Genomic DNA, 21,039 nt, shown 5'->3' with positions numbered 1-21,039 from the left:
GCTGTTCTGAAGTGTCTCAAAGAATACTGGATAGAACCAGTACCTGGGCTCTGTTTGCTGCTGAAAGCTGAGTATGTTAGAGTTTACTTCACTGAGTGAATGGCTTAAAAGGCAATGAGTGTCCAAAACATTTTGCTTTGTAATTGTTTCTGCAAATTTTCATATGCTGTCTTGGGGCACGGTTTTTGGAATATGCATTGCAAGACAAAGCCAAATTAATTTCCTTTCTTTTTTTTTTCCTTATTACTGCACTAATTGGAAGAGGGATGAGGAAAGATGTGCTGTCGATTAAAACAGGGCATTGTAGATCTTCCTGATGTTCCTGGTGTCTCCTTTGGCCACAGCTCTTCTAGAGTCACATCGGCTCGTTTAGGCCTGAAAATGTTTCTCGTTGCTGTGTATCAGGCAGCAGCAGCCTCCTGAGAGGCACTGAGTGATACCTGGGTACGCTTCATGTCCTCCGTCCCGCAGCGAGGAGGGCCCAGACCCTGCCCTGGCCTCCGAGCCCACCAGCCTGGAGCCGCTCACCCCCTTTGGCACGTGTCCACAGGCTGGTGCGGGGCTGCGCGCTGCTGGGGCGACGTCGCTCGCTGGCTGGGGGTGTCGGGGGACATGAGCAGATGGCCCCGAGTTAAATTGCCCTGCTCGACGCAGCGCTGCATCCCGGGGTTTGACCTCACGGGAAGAGGCTGGGGGTGCGGATGTGTAAACATCATCCGATCATTGCACAGTGACTGCGAGTGTTTGTAACGCAGGAGGAGAGCTGATGCTGCGCGCGTTCTGGCCGTGATGAACACAGCTCGCCAGTTACTCCTATTAATTGCATTTTGAGTTTTATAGGCTGTTAAATGCTTGAGAGCGTGCTGGTGTTTCACAGAATCACAGGATGGTCGGGGTCGGAAGGGACCTCTGTGGGTCACCCAGTCCAACCCTCCTGCCAAAGCAGGGTCACCTACAGCAGGCTGCACAGGACCTTGTCCAGGCGGGTCTTGAATATCTCCAGAGAAGGACACTCCACAGCCTCCCTGGGCAGCCTGTTCCAGGGTTCCATCACCCTCAGAGGGAAGAAGTTCTTCCTCATGTTCAGACGGAACTTCCTCTGCTTCAGTTTGTGCCCATTGCCCCTTGTCCTGTCGCTGGGCACCAAGAAGAGCTTGGCCCCATCCTCCTTAAGATATTTAGAGGCATTTCTAAGGTCCCCTCGCAGCCTTTTCTTCAGGCTGAACAAGCCCAGCTCCCTCAGCCTCTCCTCGTAGGAGAGATGCTCCAGTCCCCTCCTCATCCTCATAGCCCTCCGCTGGACTCTCTCCAGTAGTTCCTCACCTTTCTTGAACAGGGGAGCCCAGCACTGGACACAGTACTCCAGATGGGGCCTCACTCGGACAAAGTAGAGGGGGAGGAGAACCTCCCTCGACCTGCTGGCCACACTCTTCTTAATGCACTGGGCTGATCTCCCCGGGGCTGCCTGCAGGAGAAGGGCAGGGGCCTCGTCCCCTCGCCGGAACCCCGCCGGAGAGCCCGCCCGCGCCATGAAGCTCCGGAGCCGCCCTGCGCGCACCGCAGAACTCTCTTTGCCGCCGCGGCCTGCCCTTAGCGCGCCCGCCCGCGCCGCGCCCTCGGAGCCGCACTTCTCGCGTTGCGTTGACGTCTGGGAGGGGGCGGGGCTCCAGCGGCAGCGGCGCAAGATGGCGGCCACCACGGGTGCGGGTGAGCGGGCGGCGGGGCGGCGGGCCGGGCGGGGCCGCTTCTCCCTGGGGGGCAGCCGCGGCCCCCGCGGGCAGCGGGCGGTGGGGGGCCGGCGGGCCCGGCGGCGGGGCCGCGGGGCCGCGGGGCGGCGGCGGGCGGTAGGCCGGGAGGCGCCCGGCCGAGGGGCGAGGGCGGCGGCGGGGCCGGGCCGAGGGGCGCGGCCCGGAGCGGGGCCCGGCGCCCGGCCGAGGCTGCAGGCGGCGGAGCCGGAGCCGGCCCTGCTCCGCTCCTCCGCCGCGGCTCCCGGGCGGGCTCGGCCGGCGCCTCCCCGGGGGCTCCTCGCGGCGAGAGCGGCCCGGGCAGGGCGAGTCCGGCGCGTGGCCGGGTGGCGTGGAGCCCGCCCGGGCCGATTCTGGGCGAGCTGGCGGCGCGCCGGGCTGGGCCGCGGGCCTGGGAGCCCCTGCCCCGGGGCCGCGGCTCTGCCAGGGAGCGCGCCGGGCTCGGAGCTGCCCCTCGGCTCCTGGGGCCGGGGCCGCGCCCGGAGCGGCGGGAGCGGCTGCAGGCGGCCGTCTGGCTGGCCGTGTCCTCCTGTCCCAGCGGGAGGAGGTGGCTGCCCTGCCGGACCTGTGCGCTGCGAGAAACCGGCGTGGTTTTTCCCCTGTGAAATTCCTCCCCGCCTGCTTGAAGCAGTTAAACAGTTCCTGTCTTTGCACTGATCGTTACGCGTTAAACAAAAACGCTGCAGCGAGACTTTGAATGGGTTTTTTCTGCCAACATGCTCCGGTGAGCGTTGGCTGATGGAATAAATTAGTTTCGCTTCCATTTAGCCAGTTTCATTTTCCTGTTTTCATAAGTCCGTGTAGGGTTTCAAACTGCCACTGCGATACTGGTTTTCAGGTTGCTGCCTTGGAAGTTTAAGTATGAGATCACCAGAAGACTGCTGTGGAAGATACAGTGACGACATTTTGGAGCTCTTTTTTTACGGATAGGTGTCTGTTGATGACCACTTCCAACTTTTAAGAATAACCATCACAATGCAGATAATTCGTAGCAATCAATTTTCTAAAACCACTGTTAAAATGCAGGTGCTGTGCTTAGAACTGTGTTGTGACATTGTGAACGTACGTGATGGTGAGGTGCTGGAACCCTGGGCTGAAATACGCAAGAAATGTAGCGGAGCCTTCTTCCCCCGCTTATGTCACAGTGTTCTGGCTACCGCAGTTTCTCAATAATCCTCTCAAGCTGCTGACTTTTCATTCTGTATTTGGCTGGAAGAGCAAGGCAACTGTTTCTCTTTTCAAGCCAGTGCAGCTTTGTGAATTAATTGTCTGGGCGGTCACGGAGGGGTATGTGTAGAAAGGGACGTGGACTGCAATGATGAAGTCCAAAGCTAGTCCTACTGCACAGTTTTCCTGCTGGAGCGAGCAGTCTTTGTGGTAAACTGTCGTTGACCATCATCCGATAGCCACATTGTGTTATTCGGATTGCTTCCTGTTATTTCATGGATTCCTGGAAGCTGCCTTGTGTCCTCTGTGCTGGAAGCGTGGAGCAATATGCGGCCAGGGAGATGTGAGTAGGGGCCTCAGGTTCTTGTGTCTGCAGTGTGGGTGTCTGACGAGCACTGCTCTGCAGGTACTTCTGAGGGCCCGCACGTTTAACTGGTGCGGGGGAATTAAAAAAAAAAAAGGAACATCAGTGTGTGTCTTACAAAGATGTGTTGCAGTAACACTGAACTTTTGCAGCAAACGCTAAATTCAGTGTGGGGGAACCTTCAGGGTCAGACCAGCAGCTTGCGTTGGTGGGAGCCTTGGAGCTTCGTCCAGCTGTAAGTCCTAGGCTGCCCTACCAGCAGCGGTCTGCGTTCCCGTGTTGTGTTGGTGAAGGATGGAGATTGTCCTCTTCGGATGAAGCAGACACCACGGTGTCAGCCACTGGTGGTGGCGGTGGCACTGCAGTGCAGTTTGTGTGGTCCCTGCTTGGCGCGGCACTGAAGGTGCTGCCTGGCACGTACAGACGGAGCCGGGAGGTGACACCTGCTTGTTCTCCGCTGTGGGGCTTCAGGCAAGTAGCTTGGTAGTATCTGTAGCCATATGTAAAACAGATTTTGCTAATTCTTCATTCATGGAATCTTAATGTATTCATACTTGTTTATAAAATACTTGAATATGTTTGGTATCAGAAGTTTATAGTTGTTCAGCAAAGGAGCTTAAACAGAGATTGAGGACGGAAAATACTGAGTCTTTCTTTAAAGCCAGCTACTGACCTGGAGGAAGCAGTGGTAGCAAATGTCCCTGTAACTTAAAAAAGTCATAGGGCTGGTCCTGGGAGTTAGACAGGTAAGCTTTGTGCTTGTATCTAATAAACAGGTAGAAATAAGTAACAGGAAGGAAAAAAAACCCTTACCTGGAAGAGATGTTGTGATGCAACGTCCACCAGTATCGCTTATGTAGAGGAGAATTCTATGTTGCTGATAGCGTGTGTTCCCCCCTCCCAGTTAATATATGAATAAAAATATAGGGTTGACTTTAGTCATGCTAATAAGGCTCTTCATAGGAAACTACAAACACGCAGGCCGTAAGCGTATATCTGTCCGTCCTTCAGACTGAAACGTCATGCAGGAGCACTTGGCTGGCTCAGGTCCCCGGGGGTGATTGAGCCAAGGCATCAAGGGTTCCTTGAGGCTCACGTACTCCATGGCTCGGCGGGGAAGTTGGGCTGCGTGGAGTCTGGGTTGCAGTTAGACTACAGGAGCTTGCTCCGTGTTGCTCTTCTGCAGACTCCAATATTAGAATGGGTCCAAACCTGACCATGTGGGCCTATGGAATCCTGTTTCTCTCACTTTCATCCTGGCAAAAGTTTTAATGATCTCGTTTAACCCACTTTTCTCTTGTAGGTCTGTCTGGGGGGGTCTGTTGCAGGGCTGTGGCAGACACTGAGTTTACCAACAGCCTGGAAGAACTGAGTAGTGGAATGATTTGCCCAGATTTAAGTTATTCAAAGTCAGAGGAATGCAAAGAACTCCAGAAGGACAATTCATTAGGTGAACAGGCACGATAATACTGATATATGTGGCTTAATATTGCTAACAGAGAGAATAGTGCAGATCGGTTTTAGTACGGTATATTAAAAGTATGTATTTGTAATATTTGGGGGACCCACAGCATCACTGTAAACTCAGTGTTATGCTCGTGCAAGGCAAACAAGACATTAGAATGCAGAAGAAACTGTGTGTTGAAGGATACAGAAGGTGTACGCTGCCTCTGCAAATGGACCGTGATGTCTCCTTCGGAGTGCGCTGCATACAATAGACATTGTTATCTCAAAATAAATACTGCCAGCCACCAAGTACTTTCTAAGTCTGTAAGTAAAAGACTCAAGGGTAGGGAAAAAGTAATTGAAGAGAAACTGGGAAGATAAATTATGCCTTCTTAAATAAGATGGACTATAAGAGCACATGAAATAGCAGGTGCTGAAGGAGTTGATTGCAGAAGTTCTTTGTGTATCGTAATGGAAGGATGCAGTGGATTAAATAAAAAGGTAAATAGTTCAAAACTCTAACAAGAAGGTACGCGGTTGACTTTTCACATAGAATGGTGTAAACTATATAATACGTTTGAAAAATGCCATTCTGGCTGAGAACTTCAAATGGTTCGTTGGGGTATTAAATGTGTATGTTGGTAAGGACCATAGCAGATAGAATACTGACACATTTTGTTAGGTGTATGAAGGTTGGGTTTTTCAGGTTGTAAGGGTGTTTTTTGACTCTTGCAAGTCAAGGTGAAGTTACTCTGTTTCCACCTGCCGATTAATTTGTGCACTTTCCTCCTGAGTCTGACCTGGGCCTGGCCCAGAAGCAAAGCCCGGTACGGCATGTGTCCTGCCTCTGCCGCTCCCTGCCCGTGCTGCTCGGCTCTGGGGTTAAACGGGAGTCCCGCACCGGACAGGTAACTTTGCCTCGGTCTGTCGGCACGGTGTCTTGCTCTTCAAAGCGTATCTTAAAATCGGTGAACCCACCCGTGCGTTCACCTTGTGGAGGGTGGTGTGAATTTAAGCAAACGTAGCCATAGTTTGTGGGTAGAAGAGGCAGCTGGAGGGGCCGCGCAGCTCTCCATCGGTAACAACCATTTCTTTTCACGACGCAGAGAGGAGATGGTGGGTTTTTCTCCGGTGAGACTGAGTGTAAGGATTCTGTCCAGGATGCTAGTTCAGGGTGACTGATTTTCTAGAGTAACTTCTAGCTGAGCTGGTAGTGTTTTGCTTTTCAGCTGCGGTACAAGCCACAGAATGCATCTGATTTGAACTCTTCAAGTGCTGTGCTTAAAGTATTGAAAGACAGAACCAGCATTCTGGCTTACACACAACAGAAAACACTTCAGATTGTTCCAGCTGCTCAGGAAGTTATTTTGGATTGCAAAGTACTCAGTGCCTGTCTGCATTATCAGAGTGGGGAAAAAAAAGCCAATGCAAGAAGTGTAAAGTTCCTTTCTCCTGAAAGTTTTTGGCAGTTGCTGAAAGCCTTTTTTTCAGTTTTAAATATTCCATCACTTCAGAAACTTTATATACTATTGTGACAAAGAATGGTGTGTTTATTTTTTACAGTTGCAGCACTGCAAGGGTAAACTGTCAAATTTTCAATAGTTGCGGTCTCTGCAGAGAGGTGAGAGATATATTGGACAAGATGCAATTAGGGCTGAATATCAAATACGTAAACACAAGCAACAAAAGGGGCTTTAACATATTTAAGCAGCATAGGTGTTTTCAGTTCGTGTGAGCTAGCATAAATTGGGAACTAGTACAGAAAGCAGAGTTACAGTTGGCCTGGTGATGCGTTGCCTGTTGTCGGTGAAGAAGTCAGGAAGCCTTCAGCAAAAAGGTGGTTTCTCTTGTAGAGCCCCGAGCAGATGAAATGCGTTTTCTGCACGCTTTGCTGAGGTGTTCAGTGGGATATATTTGTGTTGTTAATCCTGAAGAGAAGTGCTTGTAATTTGATTTCACTTCAGAAAGGAGAGGACTGTGCTCTTGAAGTTTTTGTGAGAGGGGTGTATTTTGTTCTCCTGACACTGATCAAACAGGCTCAAGAAGAGGATCTCCTCTCAAAGGCGTGTTGTCCACCTGCCTTCACTGGTTTCACTGCTGTTTTCAGCTTGGTAAGGTTTCTGAACTTGGAATTGCTTCCACTATGCAACTGAGGAAAAACAAAAGATTAAAAAATACAGTCTGTCGAAGTGCTGTTTTTAGCTTCTTAAAAACCTACTATGTACTTCACGTAAATGTAAATATGAGCAAAATCTGAGGCTGGTAAGATCACTTTTAAAACTGTCATAAGATGCATTCAGTTATCTGTCTGTGTATCTTTAGTAGTGCTGCGATATAAAGTGAATCTGAGAGTGCTTTAAGGTCTTTAGAAGTCCAAGCTGGCATTTAACTGTCTTCCAGGAATAATTCTCTTCTTTCCTAGTGCGGAACTTTCCTTCGTGCGATTCTGACCAGACACAGTCAGACTCCTTTGGTCCTCATTCGAGCTTGCCGGCTCTCGGTCTTGCGACTGGTAGCTTAGGAGCCGGCTGGGCTGTGCGGTGCCGTGGTAGCGGGGGCTCGTCCGTGCTGGTCCGCCTGGCAGTGCTGGCGTTGGGTGAAGCTTGTGACAAGGAAAACGGAAGATCCTGATTCTGTCTGAAGGCTGAAGAGGAGGTCACCCAAAACCTGGCAGCTTCATAACTGCGGCTTAAAGCTCTGTGAAGTACACATCCTGACTTACTGGATAACTCAGACTGTGGCTTAGTGTTGTTCTCTAGTTTGCTGTGAAAATATTTCATGAGCTTTGTGTAACTGGTGAACTAGTGTCCAGGGCTGAGGCTTTGCAATGCACATTTACCGAAAGGTGAACTTTTAGAAAGAGTGTACAAACCTGTGTCATCGGAGATCTTACCTTGTCAGCAGAGTTATAATGTAGCTGTCATAGGTTTGCTGTTGTCATTAATTGTAAATGTCTCCTTTTACTCTGAAATGTTTTTTTCAGTTCCATTTCTGGGAGTATTTCTGTGCAGTCGGGCAAGCTGCAAGTGAAGCAATTATCTAGATATTATTGTGGGCTTTTTTATCAAATGAAGCTGCTATTTGAGAGTCGTCTTGAACCATAGTGAAGGCTAAATTTAAATGCATAACTGAAAGTACTTTCAACAACCTGATTACTTTTTAATTGCCTCTTTATGTAGTGCTTTTTTGTGTTAAATGAAGGACTCTTAGAAAAACAGGTTGGTTTGGTTACTGACTGGAAAGTGTCTATTACTACACTAAAAAGATTATGCAAGGTATTTACTGGGGGGTGGGAGGCTGACTCATGGTTGTGTCAGCTGGTGCAGGACATCTCCTAACTCTGGGTCTGCCGCGGTTTGGCCATGGGCGCTGTGTGGCAAGTACTGTGAATGCCCAGAACAGCTCAGATCGCTTTCTAGGAATCTTGGCGGACAACAACCGCGATGGTGATATGTTTGCGTATGACCGCGAGTGATAAAGCTCGTGTGGTTTCTGAGGTTCGGGTCCCAGCAGGATGTGGTAGCTGACCCTGAGTGCTCCAGGCCATGGCGAACGAAGGGGAGACAGGGTTGGCTTAATGGCTTCGTGCAGCTTTCCAGGCTGACCAGAAGGGTGAATCTCGTCTTTCATTCTGCCTTGCTTAAGGGCAGCTTATTTAGAAATGATTTAAAGCATTTATGATCATATGGCCATAGTCTTCTATATGTATGTGTGTGGTTTTCTTCCTGCTGGAGCTGCTGAGAACGTGTTGGGGAGGCAGCTGAATTACCAGCTTCAGTGTGACTCTGAACTCGCCTCTGTAGTGGCTGAGGTGCAGGTCTTCCAGGTTACACCTCTGAGCTTGATCATAGGGATAAAACATGTTTAGAAGGCAACGATGCTGTTAGACAGGGTGGTTTGTTGCAAGTGACCAGTCATCTCCCATGATTTTATTTTTTGTGAAATGCATAAAAACTCCAATATATGTAATTCACTTTTCACACCTCCCTTTGCCACTGATGCTCTTGTAGTGCTCACGAGTGGAGTTGCTGTGGAATTAGTAATAATTTAAGTTACCGTTTTCTGTGTGATAGGAGCCAGTGCACGATAGGAGTAGCTGCCTCTCTGTAGCCCTCGAACTTGTCAGAGAACTCTAAAATCCTGTGTGACTCTTTTATGGCTCTGATTCATGCTCAATCAGAGGAGCTGCATCTTGGGAGCAGCTTGGAAATAAAGTTGCTTTCTGTTCCTGAAAGGCTGTAAAGCCAAGCCTAGCTCTGGTTAGCAAATGTCAGAATTAAGGCTGCCTTTCAGCCTTGGTTGGGGCCTCCTCAAATATATACATGATGATGTATTTTTCAGTTACGTGATCATGTAATTTGCTTCATGCAGGGTTCCTGCCTCGCTTGATGAACAGGGTGCGTGACGCTCAGAGGAAGGGTAGACAGGCAACCTTTTTGGTTTCTTTCTTTGGTGTGTGACCTGTGTCTGCTTACCATACAGCTGATTCCTCCTAGGTTATTTGTTTTGGTCTAAGTAAATATCAGTAAATTATCTTCGCACCACTGTTAAATGTGAAGTGGTATTACCAAGTACTGAAGTAGAGAGGTGGAGATGATGCTTGTTATAAGGATCGTGATGTTGTGGTCCAGAGGGAGAGCATTTTTTGGCGACATGACACATTCGAGGCAGATCTTGTGCTGGCTTCAGCTTGTTGCTTCTGCGAGCGGGGAGAGGCTCAGGTTGGGTTTCTAATAATAACCACAGACGGTTTCCTTTGCGGCGTCACCTGCGCTGTCGAAGAGCTGCTGTGTCAGACCGACGGGTGGAGCTCACCCTGGCGAAGGACCTTTTGTTTGCCTTTTGTTCGTCCTTCTTCCTCGCGCCGTCTGCAAGGCAGGGCTGAAGCCTAGGCAGCAGCTCCGGGCATCGCACAGCCCTGAGTCATTCCCCATCGCCAGCTCGCTCCGCTGCAGCGAAAATTGTGAGCCAGGTAGTGTGCATGTCAGTAAGGGTGGCACCTTGTCCTGCAACTCGTACTCCATCGGTTTCTCTTGTCCCCTAGCTCTCTCATTCCCTGTGTTGGAGCTAGACTGCTCTCTTCTCTGCTTCCCCCAACAACTGCGTGGAGAGCACTGGGAATAGAATTAGAAGTGGGGTGGCTAATCTGTCGTGATTCAGGTATGAACTGCATACTTGAACCTCCATATGCCTGAGGTATGCAAGATACATACTTTGAAGACTTACTGGGAGGTGAAACACTGGAGTGTTTTGCGCAGGGGAAGTGGCAGTGGTCCCCAGGAGGTCCTGTTACCACCAAGGGTTTGGGACTCAGTTAATCTTACGGCAATGGCTTCACCAGCCCCAACTGACTCATTCCCTTTCGCAGCCAAAGACTTGTATTACTCAGCAGCCATGGTAACAGCACGGTCTGGCTGCGAGCTGAAGATGTAGATCTGGCCCGAGGCTGTGGTTGGGTCGTGCCCGTGGTTTGGTGTGGCCAGTGCCGGTCTGACGTCTTCTGACAGCGCTTTTCTGATTCCGGGCTGCTCTTCGTACTGTTGCTACAGCTGTGTTGTTGAATCATGTTCCCCCAGAATATTCTTGAACATGATTTTGTTAGATGTGTATCAAGCTGGCCAACACAATAATTCCCTTAGTAATTTGCTTTTTTTGTTTTGTTTCTTTTATGCTTGCTTTGTAGTTAATGAAATTTGGGCAGCTCTGATTCTGCAGCAAAGTTGTCATTGACATTTAGTTCCTTTAGGTCATTAATATATTTAACAGGGATTTTAAAGCTACCAGAGTTACTAGATTTTAAGGCACTTCACAGTGCCTTAGATCCTCTGTATTTTCCATATTGCCGGAGAGCTGCAGAGATGATTTCAAAGCCCTTGGTCCATTTCTGATGTCCTCAGAGCTCGGTGCTGTGGCCATGCTGGAAGCACTGGCTGCTGACCGAGGAGTTTGCTGGGTTCACTTTATACGCTGAAAGGCTGATTTCCCCTGCTCTGTCTGCTCTGCTAGAGAAGTGACAGTGAAGAAGGGCATTAGTTGTGATTTTCTGTTACTACATGCTGGTGAATAGTTAACTTTGTGCTATTGGGGGGTGGAAAAATCTCCAAACCCCAGATCCAAGCTTTTTGTATGTCAGGTGAAAAGAACTTCATTAAATATATCCTGGCAATAATTTTGTTACCTTTGGAGAGAGACATGCTCCACACAGGTACCTGGAAGGATGTGGTGAGTTGACCCTGCCTGGAGCCAGGTGCCCACCAAAGCTGCTCTGTCACTGCCCTCCTCAGCTGGACAGAGGGGGGAAAATACAGCGAAAGGCTCGTGGGTCGAGGGAAGGGCAGGGGGATCGCTCACCGGTTACCGGCACAGGTAGAACAGACTTGACTTGGGGAAAAATTAATTCAGTTTATTACCGATTCACAGAGTCAGATAAAGAGAAATAAAACCAAATCTTAAAGCACCTTCCTCCCATCCCTCTCTTCTTCCTGGACTCAACTTCACTCCCGATTTCTCTTGCTTCTCCCCCCGAGTGGTGCAGTGGGCTGGGGAATGGGGGTAGTGGTCAGTTCATCACACGTTGGCTCTGCTGCTCCTTCCTCCTCACACCCTTCCCCTGCTCCAGCGTGGGTCCTTCCCATGGGAGACAGTCCTCCATGAACTGCTCCAGCATGGGTCCCCCACGGGGTCACAAGCCCTGCCAGCAAACCTGCTCCGGTGTGGGCTCCTCTCTCCCTGGGCCCACAGGTCCTGCCAGGAGCCTGCCCCAACATGGGCTCCCCACAGGGTCACAGCCTCTTTCGGGCACCCCCCTGCTCCAGCGTGGGCTGCGAGTGCGGATCTACTCCACCATGGTCCACTCCACTGGCTGCAGGGTGCCTGGAGCACCTCCTCTGCTCCTTGTGCACTGACCTTGGGCTCTGCAGAGTTGCGTCTCTCACATACTTGCATGTTTTCACTCTTCTCTCCCACTGCAATTGCCGTTCCGCAGGGTTTTTTCCCTTTCTGAACTGTGTTATTCCAGAGGCACTACCACCGTCGCTGATGGGCTTGGCCTTGGCCAGCAGCAGGTCCATCTTGGAGCCAGCTTGCATTGGCTCTGTTGGACATGGGGGAAGCATCCAGCAGCTTCTCACAGAAGCCACCCCTCTAGCCCTCCTGCTACCAAAACCTTGCCACACAAAGCCAGTACAAAGGAGAAGTGGTGGTCTAGAGTGCTTTTATGGTCTGTGATGGCTGAGGTGCAGATGCCTTGGAGAAGAATGAGTAGTTGAGTCCCCTGTGGCCTGGGTTCAGGGTCCTGCCTTGCCACAGACTTAGTGTGTGACCTTGGATACGTCACCAAAGCTCTCTGTGCCGTTGCTTTCCATTAATGTAATGGAGATAAGAAAATTTCCCTGGTTTGCTCTGTGTTTTGAGGATAAATGTGCCAGCAATTAAGAAGTGCTGAAATTCCTTGGTGGTGGAGGTCATAAGTACAAAGGATGCTATTGCTGCTGATGAAGCCCACTTAAATTAACTTCAGATTAACCTGCTGATGTTATGAAAGAGTTTTACTTGCTTTGAATGGTATTTTTAAAAGCTCCGAGTGAGTTGAGTGATGTCAAGCCTCTCATGGTGTCGTTTTGTAGAATCACACAGACAGGTGCTAATTAGAGCTCCATGATACCGCGTATATCTCTGAATGGGCAGAGATTCCCTTTCATGTTACCGCCTGCCCTAGTGTCTAGCCTGTCAACCTTCTAGCATGCTTACCTGTGGATACCTTGATTTTGCTTGTAAAATCCAATCAAAGTATGGCGATACCTTTTTTGTAGTGTTGAAATATTGTCATTCAAAAATAGCGATGTTTTCATGTTTTTACCCAAAATGTTTTCTGCGGAAGGACCAAAAGTATCAGTGAAATTACTCTGGCTTTATTTCTTTACTAGGTTTCTCAACTCAAAATATTTTTCTGGTTGTTTTCAGGAGTAAAAGTTCCTCGTAATTTTCGTCTCCTGGAAGAACTTGAAGAAGGGCAGAAAGGTGTAGGTGATGGAACAGTTAGCTGGGGCCTTGAAGATGATGAAGATATGACACTTACAAGATGGACAGGAATGATTATTGGGCCTCCAAGAGTAAGTATCCATTGAAAATAGTACTGTTACTTTTTTTTTAATTCCCCCTTTTCTTCTCCTAGTCTAATAATTGAAGTAGAAAACAAACAAAACACAGATGAGTGAAAAAAACACTTTAGCAAGTGAATTATGTTGAAGGTTCGAGTTCCATGTAATAATGGATTTCATCTATCTGTATGTCATTGTGCTTATAATTTGGAATATTCTTAGTGCTTTTCTCTAGTTAGCTCTGTTACATGTCTGCTTTATATTTACAGATTCATTAAGACATAACTTTTGAGATTCCAGGATTCTAGTATCTTGTACTCTTGAATACAGCAAGGTTTAAAATCCTTTGGCTGGTGAGATTACGTATGGAGCTGATGTAGGTAAAACGTGGATGCTCTGTTCAGTACTGCTAGTCTTTCTGCTGTTGCTTGTGGAGTGTCTTGGTTGTTTGTTACTGCAGCAGTACTGACTTGCTCTTGTAGCGTTTCATCTAACTCAGGAAACTCAAATTTCAATGAATTCAGTTTCTTCTCTGAATGTTCTCTCCCACAGTAGTTTCTTACAATGCTGCTGGTCTTTGTGTTAGTATTGTTGTGTTCTCTCTCTTCTCCCCCCAAACCCTGCTAAACTGTGGGTCTCTGCTCTGGTATTGAACTTGAGGACTTAAATGTGCATTGTAGGTATGCACGTATTCTAGAAACAAATCTTGTCGTCTCTGGTTGCACCGTGTATCGCTGTTCTGTTTCCTTAGTATCCTTACCATGAAGCGGAAGCAGCTGATTCTCTTTTCTGCAGTAGTAAATGTTGTGTTCTCTATCTGCCCTCAGTATCACTGCTCAGTAATTCCAGTGTTCTTAATCTACTGTATGGAAACTTTTACAGACCTTCAGTCATGCCACTGCCCTATGTGTTTCTACTCTGTCAGTTGCCTTCTCTGACATACCATGGGCTTTTACAAGAATTTATAATATAAGGGTATTACAGGCATAGTGTCTTCTGTCTCATCCAGAAGCATTGTTTGCTTTTTGTCTGCCATTAACAGACAAAAACATCTCCCTGTTCCTGATCATTTCATTGGTTTATGATATGCCCAAATAATTTTTTAGAACAGCATTTGATTTGAGAACATTAGGAGAGTGTTAATGAGCCTGCGCTAAGACTGTGAAGAAAGCTCACTGTGTGCATACACTTTATGGAAAATGTAAGCAACCTTGAAGTCTAATTTGGAAAATTAAATAGAAACTGAAATGTGCAAACCCGCATGTGCTGACTTGTCAGCAGTGATAGAAATTTGTAGTTCATGTCATCCTGCTAACCAAGGCTAGAGGACTATCACAGGAGATGTTTCAGCTGTGCCTCTTGTCTTTCTGACACACTTATGAATACAGATTTTTTTTTCCCAAAGTATCTTGACTTTGTTTAAGCTTACTGCTTGAAAGCAACAGGCTGTATTGAGAGAGATTCGTGGAACTTTCAGTCATTCTTGTTTGCTAAGTGGCTGTCCTGCTTTTGGCACTGTTCATACTCTGTTGTGTTATTACCATTTTTTTTTCTTAATAGGATGTGGGAATACTGGCTCTGGAAAAAAATTTTGAAATCCTATTTCCTTCTGGGTGGAAAACAGTCATGCTTGTACCAGGTGAAAGAATCCTACGTTGGGCATCCCAGAGGGAGAAATGAACCGTGGTGCAGAGTTAGATACATGCTGCTGTGCTGAGTGTCCCTGCTACCATAGATGGAAGCACGCTTCCCCTCCCCAGACTTTATGCAGAGGATTTCTCAGCCAGTGGTTCATCTTGTTTATACAAGCTGTTTAAAAACAGCGGCGCTGTCAAAACTGCAGTTTTATCTGCACATATTTTATACTGGCTATAGACGTGTGCATGGTCAAGGCTTTCCATTCACTGGTCTTGGTGTGGTTATTTGCAAAGACCTGAAAAACCTGCTTGAACGTCTGGGCTGTTCAGTGCTCTGTGCGCAGGGCACGCTGAGGGACTCGGCCAGGAGACCTGGGCACTCTGAGCAGAGCTGACAGATTACTTTTTTCCCCAAAAACTTGTGGCAGTGTTCAGTTTGTCACCGCCGTGGCTGGGCGTGTGACAGGCCGTCATGCCGGGGCATGGGAGTAGTGACCGAGAGGTACCGGTGCCGGACCCACCGCGGGTGGCCACAGCCTGGTTTAAAGCTGCTTTGTTTGCGCAGATGAGAAGCAGCTGAATAAGGAAGTCAGTTCTTATATTTTTGGTAGTGGTTTGCATCAAAACGCTTATGAAAGGAAATATTAAGATGTTCAGAGGGATTGCACAGAGTTTTATATTGAGAAGTTCTTGTACGTTGGGCAGCCGTTCCTCCGATGGTGCTGGAGCCGTGGTGCTCTGCTGCCAGAGGTGAGCAGGAGCTGCTGGCTGCTTCGGGGCTCTGCGCTCACACCGTTGCCTGGACTTTGGCTCGTGGTCGCTGCCTTGTGAGGTTAATGTTCACTGCAGTGTGGAGGGTGCAGGAAATTGTGTCAGAAGCTCTAAATCTGGAGAGCGTGTCTGCCCAGACTTCCCCATGATGATCCTGTTCCTGCTGTACACTTCTGCAGACGTTGCGCAGCTCAGCTGGAGCTCTGTGCCAGGCTGCGCCAGATCAGCGCATCAGCAGCGGTTATTGTCAGAATGCAGAAGAGCATCAACTGTTTTTCTTTAATTAATTTTAAATATTGAAGAATCAGTGTAGCCTTGTTACAGTTGTCTTTCCTGTACCCATTGATAGGTTAGTTAAAAATTCGTTATCCAGGATTCCTCTCTCTTAGCTGTTAAGCACCACAGAGTGTTGCTGCTGTGGAGACAAAGTGATGATGCTGTTTGGGATCAGGATGTACTTTGCAATGTGTTGAATCTTGGAGCGTTCCCCTCTGAGAACTGGCACATGGGTTTGTGACCAAAGAAGATTTTTCAAGTGCAGCTGTAGGACAGGCTGACTTTAGATAGTTGCCTAAGCTAAAGCTGTGGCTTCAGTTTCAAGGTAGTGTGTCTGATTAGTAAGCTGATAAAACAAAGCTGGTTTATAAAGGTTGATTGAAAAGTAGGTATCTGAGCTATATGATGATTAGAAAAAATCGTATCAGTTAGTGAATGGGAAGCAATGCCAGTTTCATTCCTTATATGAAAATGTGATGCTTAAAAGAGCAGTAGAATTTATTACCCTGAAGAGGTAACATTTCATACTCTGAATGTTATAAAATGAACCCGAAACAGAGGTAGCCAGCATAGTATGTAAGTGGCTGCCCTTACGTTTAGTAGTTCACGTGTCCATGAAGTAACCACTGCTTTAACCAAATGCTTGTTGAACTGCCTGTTGTAATTGTTCCCCGCTTTCTTTTCCCCTCAGACAATTTATGAAAACAGAATATACAGCCTTAAAATAGAATGTGGGCCTAAGTATCCAGAAGCACCTCCATTTGTAAGATTTGTAACAAAAATTAATATGAATGGAGTAAATAGTTCTAATGGAGTGGTAAGTTTTTGGTTTTTACTCGTTTTAATGTGGGTTTCATGTGCAGCTTCAAATGAATGCCTTTTTTATACTTGCAGCTTGCTTAACTACTTATTGCTTGCTGGTGCCATTTTCTTTGAGCAGAAGGGGAAAGGGGGGTAGAAGGGAAGCGTACGAGCCAAGTATGCTCTGAAATCAAAATGTGGAATTTGCTTTTCCTGCCCTTTCGCAACTCACAAATAGTTGCATCATGCGGGGATTTATTATGCTTTTAGGAAACCACTTGCTTGCTTTTGCTTTCTTTGGTTTCTCCCGCTCAGATTCCTTACAGGATCTTTAGTTGGAGGGGGGGGGAGGGGAGTCAAGTGTATCAAACATGTGGATTCTGACAGGAATGGTCTTTTTGTCTATTTTAGGTGGACCCCAGAGCCATATCAGTCCTAGCAAAATGGCAGAATTCTTATAGTATCAAAGTTGTTCTGCAAGAGCTTCGGCGTCTAATGATGTCTAAAGAAAATATGAAACTTCCTCAGCCACCTGAAGGACAATGTTACAGCAATTAATTAAAACCAACAAACAAACAAACAACAAACCATGCCCCCCTTATTCAATTTAAGCTGTCTTCATTTTCCACAGTAGTAAATTTTCTAGATGCATCTTGTAGACCTCAAAATACTGGAAAGGAAGTTCCCATTCAAAGGAAGTTTTTCTTGAGATACTGTAAATGATACTAATTTTTTTTTCATTTGAAATATAAGTTGTGCTATAAGAAATAATCCTGTCGTGTAACCACTGTCCACATAGCTGAACTTCTGGTATCAGGAAAAGTCTATTTAAATTTATTACTGTCAAGACCAGTGTGGCACATCTAACTTAACTGTGAAAGCATACATCCCACAATCACCTTGCTGTGTGTCTGGCCTGGGTTTTTTGGTTTTGTTTTTTTTTTTTTTCTTTTTCTGTCTTCTGCAATAGAGTCGAAGCTCAGGGCTATTTATTAGAGTAGACACAAAGGTTTCTGCTTCCAGTGCTACACTGGGCTTTATGGACTACTAGTGGGGATGTGTGCTAACCTCAGTCATCCCTCCCTTTGTGCTATCTCTAGTAAAGGCTGAATGTGACTGTGGTCGTTTTTGGTTTTTTATTATGTTTTTTAAAATGCCCTGATAATCTGGGGCGAGCTTTCCTCGTTCCCTTTGGCCAAGGCATAGATTGTATTTCTCTTCCTGGTCCCCCTCGCCAGTGACGTGGGCTTTGGGTGAGGGATCCAGGGTTCTTTCAATCTCTTCCTCTTCCCCTCTTTGTAGTGGGGGTGCTGCTTTCTGTTTGCCCCTCTGTGTGACTCTCCTCACCCCTGGCTGGCAGGGGTAAGCGCTGGGGCAATAACTTGACCTGTTCCCTCCTGCTTAGCGTTTTGGTTTCGCAACAAATTTAGTCTTCACCAGCCTGGGAAACAAGAGTATCTGTTCTGCTCGCAAACTTGGATTTTCCCTGTCCCTCCAGCACTGCTGCCACACCGCCAAGCTGGCCACGGCCGACGTTGTTAGATAGGCTTTTGACGTGGTGAAAAGAGCAGTCATTTACCAGGATTGCCGAAATCTTCTGCTGCCAAACTTTAATGGGGAAGCTCTGCACGTAGAGATTCTGAACACACACTCCAGCTCTAATAGTTGTATTTTGGTGCTTTGGACTGACCCACGAATGTTAATTAATGAAATGTTGCACTTGTGTTTGGCCCTTCTAAAGATGTGATGACTACAGACAAATCAAATCAGTGTAGTAGATTTTATTAGGATTCTCTAAGTCTTGGAAGAGAAGTCTCTTCGGTGAAGACTTTGGGGAAGTGGTGCATACAGCAGATTAAGGAGCTTGATTGGCTTTGCATCCTGGCAAATCACTGCCTTTTCTGGTTTACTGTTTTGGACCACTAACTGCTGAAATGTGGATGCAAGCTTACATACAACCAACCTAGTGTGTCCTCTAAGTTTTATGACAAATTCAGTGTTTGTGTAAAAAAAGAAAAAAAAAGAAAAAAAGGCAAAAAAGAGAAAAAAGTAAAAATAAACACATTTTAAAGCAGCAGCTATCAAGTCAATGAACAATTGATGTTTCCATTAACTCTTTTGAGGAAAATATTAGTTGTAAGGATTTAACATCCTCTGTAATTAAAGTTTAACATAACAGTATTCCATAAGCAGCCTTTTTATTGTATCAGACCATTGCCTGATTTTAATATAATAAAAAGTGTGCATTAATATTAGAAGGCTTTAATTGTATTTATGTTTAGAATTTTGATCCCTTGTGGAATTCTTGATTTGTTGGAAGTATCTTCCTACAGATCACACTTAGCTAACAGTATGTAAACTGGTGGCGAAAGGCAATTGTCTTTATCCAGCTGCTGCTGCTGTGCCAAGGAGAATCTTTAGTTTTAGTTTAAACCTCAGACTCGCATAGACTTGGCAGCTGGTGACGTTACGTGATGCTGAGGAGCTGCTGAGATGGATTTCGAGGTAGATGTGCTGTCTGAAGGTGCTCTGTCGTTGCAATGACCTTTACATGCTGTAGTCCCCAGGAAGTGGAATCCCTGCGCAGTTGCGTGTTACGTTCTCTGTCAAGTGGAAGGAGAACTTCACAACCTGAAATTTTACCTGTTTTCCCTCAAATAGTGAAGTGTAAAAAGCTGAACTTCTCTCCAAATTCGGATAAAAACGGGGCTGTGAGATTTTGGCCTTGCCATGTGCAAAGCGTCTCCACTGCAGAGGATGGCCGGAAGGTACTCGTTGCGCACGCACTGCGGCGTTGTGGCGGAGCAAGGGTCTTCTGGGTTAGGAGTGAAAAAGTGAAATGACCTTTTGTGAAACTCTGTGAAACTTGCTGCTGGCGTCTAGCCTGAAATACTACTCAGTCCTTTGGTAGCTTGGAGGGTATCTTTGAAAACAATGCGACTAATACTTTGTCAGCATCGTGTGTGTGTGTTTTTATTTAAAATAGCCTAGTATCTAAAGATGTTAAATGGGAATCAGAGCAATGCTTGATAATTACAGTGTGCTGCGTGATTATCTCTGTTTTTCAGAGCTGTTGTAAGAGTGCCCTTGCCCTGTTCAGGAGGAGATGGTTGGTGCACGTTTGGGGGCTCCCCCAACTTCCGTACTTCAAGTGAAGGTTTTAAAACCTGGAAACCGTCTGTTCCGCTTTGCCGGTTGTGCAGGTTGGGGCATTCGGCCCTGACCTGGGCTGTGCTGTGCCGGGTGCGGTGCTGGCAGGGCCCTGTGTTCACAGCGTTTCCGCGCGCAGTTGGGTGGTGCTTTACGGAAAGGGCTCGCTGTGGGTTTTCTCGCCTAGGAGTTGCGCTCTGTGGACACGTTGGTGCTCGCTGTGCTGCTGTGCTGCTCTAGGAGCCGTGCGGACAAAGAACGCCGGAGGAGTCCGCTGCCGTTGGATCGACACGTCGTAGCTTTGTCAGCGTATGCGACCTGCAGCCTGCGTAGTGAAGAGACCAGCCATCCCGCAGCCCGGCTGCGTGCGCATGCCGCAGAAGTGAGGTGGGGAAATGAAACCGTGCCTTACCTGTATTTATCCTACCTCTGGCAGCGTAAAGGCTGAGGGCTTAGTTGATCCCCGCTGACCCTCAGTTTATGTCCTGAACCAGTGTCTTTTAAGAGAAAGATACGAAGAGGTAATCAATAAAAGAAGTGCATTGAGGCCATCATGAAGCAAGTGGAGGAAAAGAAGGTTATCAGGAGTAGTCAGCATGGATTCACCAAGGGGCAAACATGCCTGACCAATCTGATAGCTTTCTACAATGACATGACTGGCTGGGTAGATGAGGAGAGAGCCGTGGATGTTGTCTACCTAGACTTCAGCAAGGCTTTTGACACTGTCTCCCATAATATCCTCCTAGCGAAGCTCAGGAAGTGTGGGCTGGATGAGTGGTCGGTGAGGTGGATTGAGAACTGGCTGAACGGCAGAGCTCAGAGGGTTGTCATCAGCGGCGCTGAGTCTAGTTGGAGGCCGGTAACTAGTGGTGTCCCCCAGGGTTTGGTACTTGGCCCGGTCTTAACTTCTTCATCAACGACCTGGATGAAGAGTTAGAATGTACCCTCAGCAAGTTTGCTGATGACACCAAACTGGGAGGTGTGGTAGATACACCAGAAGGCTGTGCTGCCATTCAGCGAGACCTGGACAGGCTGGACAGTTGGGCAGAGAGGATCCTGATGAGGTTCAACAAAGGCAAATGCAGGGTCCTGCATCTGGGGAGGAACAACCCCATGCACCCGTACGGGCTGGGGCTGACCTGCTGGAGAGCAGCTCTGTGGAGAGGGACCTGGGAGTGCTGGTGGACAACAGGTTGACCATGAGCCAGCAGCGTGCCCTGGCTGCCAAGAAGGCCAATGGGATCCTGGGGTGCATTAGGAGGAGTGTGGCCAGCAGGTCGAGGGAGGTTCTCCTCCCCCTCTACTCTGCCCGCATAAATCCCCATCTGCAGTACTGTGTCCAGTTCTGGGCTCCCCAGTTCAAGAAAGATGAGGAGCTACTGGAGAGAGTCCAGCGGAGGGCTATGAGGATGATGAGGGGACTGGAGCATCTCTCCTATGAGGAAAGGCTGAGGGAGCTGGGCTTGTTCAGCCTGGAGAAGAGAAGGCTGAGAGGGAACCTTATAAATGCTTATAAATATCTTAAGGGTGGGTGTCAGGAGGATGGGGCCAAGCTCTTTTCAGTGGTGCCCAGCGACAGGACA

General features: G+C 47.7%; 1 protein-coding gene across 2 annotated transcripts; it reads left to right on the top strand.

The window, feature by feature from the left end:
• Positions 1-1,644: 1,644 nt before the first annotated feature.
• On the top strand, positions 1,645-19,260 carry UBE2V1 (ubiquitin conjugating enzyme E2 V1). 2 transcript variants are annotated; one of them, XM_075438466.1, is made up of 4 exons: positions 1,645-1,707; positions 12,685-12,833; positions 16,197-16,322; positions 16,718-19,260. In XM_075438466.1, the coding sequence occupies exons 1-4, from the start codon at positions 1,686-1,688 to the stop codon at positions 16,862-16,864; spliced, it is 444 nt and encodes a 147-aa protein (XP_075294581.1). In that variant the 5' UTR covers positions 1,645-1,685; the 3' UTR covers positions 16,865-19,260. The 2 variants fall into 2 exon arrangements, with proteins under 2 accessions (XP_075294581.1, XP_075294582.1); XM_075438467.1 differs by having other exon boundaries at positions 1,649-1,701.
• The last annotated feature ends 1,779 nt before the right edge of the window (positions 19,261-21,039 follow it).

This window comes from Opisthocomus hoazin, chromosome 18 (genome assembly GCF_030867145.1).
Source record: "Opisthocomus hoazin isolate bOpiHoa1 chromosome 18, bOpiHoa1.hap1, whole genome shotgun sequence".
NCBI classification, from domain to species: Eukaryota; Metazoa; Chordata; class Aves; order Opisthocomiformes; family Opisthocomidae; genus Opisthocomus; species Opisthocomus hoazin.
This window is presented reverse-complemented; position numbering and strand designations above follow the sequence as displayed.